The sequence below is a fragment of the Myotis brandtii genome, unplaced genomic scaffold, assembly GCF_000412655.1.
Source record: "Myotis brandtii unplaced genomic scaffold, ASM41265v1 scaffold357, whole genome shotgun sequence".
NCBI lineage: Eukaryota > Metazoa > Chordata > Mammalia > Chiroptera > Vespertilionidae > Myotis > Myotis brandtii.
Window position 1 is genome coordinate 117246 of NW_005363729.1, and position 1908 is coordinate 119153.

Consider the following 1908-nt stretch of genomic DNA (forward strand, 5'->3'; position numbering starts at 1 on the left):
GGCCACAGACCCCTGCCCGGGCCACTGACCCCTGCCCGGGCCACAGGCCCCTGCCCGGGCTGAGGGAACAAGAGACACCTCGCCATCTTGCTTGAGGCTTAGGGAGAGGGTTCGTGACACGCGTCCAGGGTGACTCGGTCATAGTCCTGCCCGGTGGGTTATTGACCATGGAGGTGCCACACCCCTGAGTCTCCCCCTATCCCCCCGCCTGCCTGGCCCACTGCCCCCCACCACCACCAGCCCAGCTGCCGACTCACGTATTCGTCTGGGTTGGGGTCCTGGGACTGGGGGGTGTCGGGGACAGCAGTGTCGCAGTCGGGGCTGTAGTGCTCGCAGTAATCGTACGCCGCCCGGTGGTCTGAGACGAAGAGCAGTTGCTGGATGTCACCCTGGAAACGGACAAGAGCCCTGAACAAGTGGTTCAGGGGCCCCAGAGGGGACCCAGGAGACCAGCCCGTCCTCAGCCAGCCTTCCTCTCGGAGCTGCTGCCTCCAAACCACCCAACCAGGCTGTCGCCCATCCATCCATCCATTATCCACCCATCCATCATCCATCCACCATCCATCATCCATCCACCATCCGTCATCCATCCACCATCCATCATCCATCCACCATCCCATCATCCATCCATCATCCATCCACCATCCACCACCCATCATCCATTCATCATCCATCAACCATCCATCATCCATTCACCATCCGTCATCCATCCACCATCTGTCATCCATCCACCATCTGTCATCCATTCACCATCCATCATCCATCCACCATCCATCATCCATCCACCATCCATCATCCATCCACCATCCATCATCCATCCACCATCCATCATCCATCCACCATCCATCATCCATCCACCATCCATCATCCATCCACCATCCATCATCCATCCACCATCCATCATCCATCCACCATCCATCATCCATCCACCATCCATCATCCATCCACCATCCATCATCCATCCACCATCCATCATCCATCCACCATCCATCATCCATCTACCATCTGTCATTCACCCTCCATCCATCATCCACCATCCACCCACCATCCACCCACCATCCGTCATCCATCCATCATCCACCCACCATCCACCATCCACCATCCATCCATATATCCCTCCCTCCCTCCATCCACCATCCACCCATCCAGTAGCAATTCCTGAGCATCTCCCAAATGCTAGCCGCTGCATCACACACAGGGGCACAGCCATGCCCAGAGCTGCACTGCCTGGCGGCACCCACTCCCCCTAACACCTTGGCCTTTCCTCGTGCCCCATGGACGAGGTCAGACGCAACCCAGACCGCGCATCCAGCAGGCTTTTCCTGAGGCCCCTCAAGCCCGGCCACCCCTCTCTGGCCGGAGGCTGGGGCGGTTCCAGCGCCTGTGCCCCTTCCCCCGTTCCGCTGGGTCCAGCCATAGGCACGTTCCACCCTGAAGGGCAGAGCTGGGAGGGCAATGCCACAGGCTCGACCTGAGGAGTGATGCCACCCTGCCCATCAGAACCACAGGCCCAGCCAGGCGCCAACCCTGCTGCCTCTCATGTGGCGAAGGTGTGTGAGCCCTCCTCTGTGCCAGGAAGGCAGAGAGAGACGCAGGAGGACTAGGCGTGGCCCCTGGACGGCCCCGGGGGGTGTGGAGCAGGGCACCCGGTGTGCACAGCTCTGCAGCGGGATCTGCACCCTCCCGGCTGCCCAACTGGCCCAGAGACGGGGTGAAGTGGTGACTCAATGGCAGAATGGGGTGACGGTCCTGGAGTCCAGACTAGGCCCATGAGCACCTGATCCCGGAGGCGCGTGGCCCAGGGCGGGTTCCAAACCCCCAATGAGGAGCCGGAGCTCGGAACTCCGCAGGCAGAGCCGGCTCTCCAGGCCCAACGCCTCCCTCCCACTCAGCCGCGCGGCCCTGCCT

General features: G+C 61.4%; 1 protein-coding gene across 1 annotated transcript in view; it reads right to left on the reverse strand.

The window, feature by feature from the left end:
• The window catches only part of COL5A1 (collagen, type V, alpha 1), a gene marked incomplete at its 5' end in the record, with an annotated part of 94117 nt that overhangs the window by 82227 nt on the left and 9982 nt on the right, over window positions 1–1908 (reverse strand). The window contains one exon of the mRNA XM_014544215.1: window positions 258–389. Coding sequence (XP_014399701.1) covers window positions 258–389 — 132 coding nt within the window. The remainder of the gene's footprint in view (window positions 1–257; window positions 390–1908) is intronic.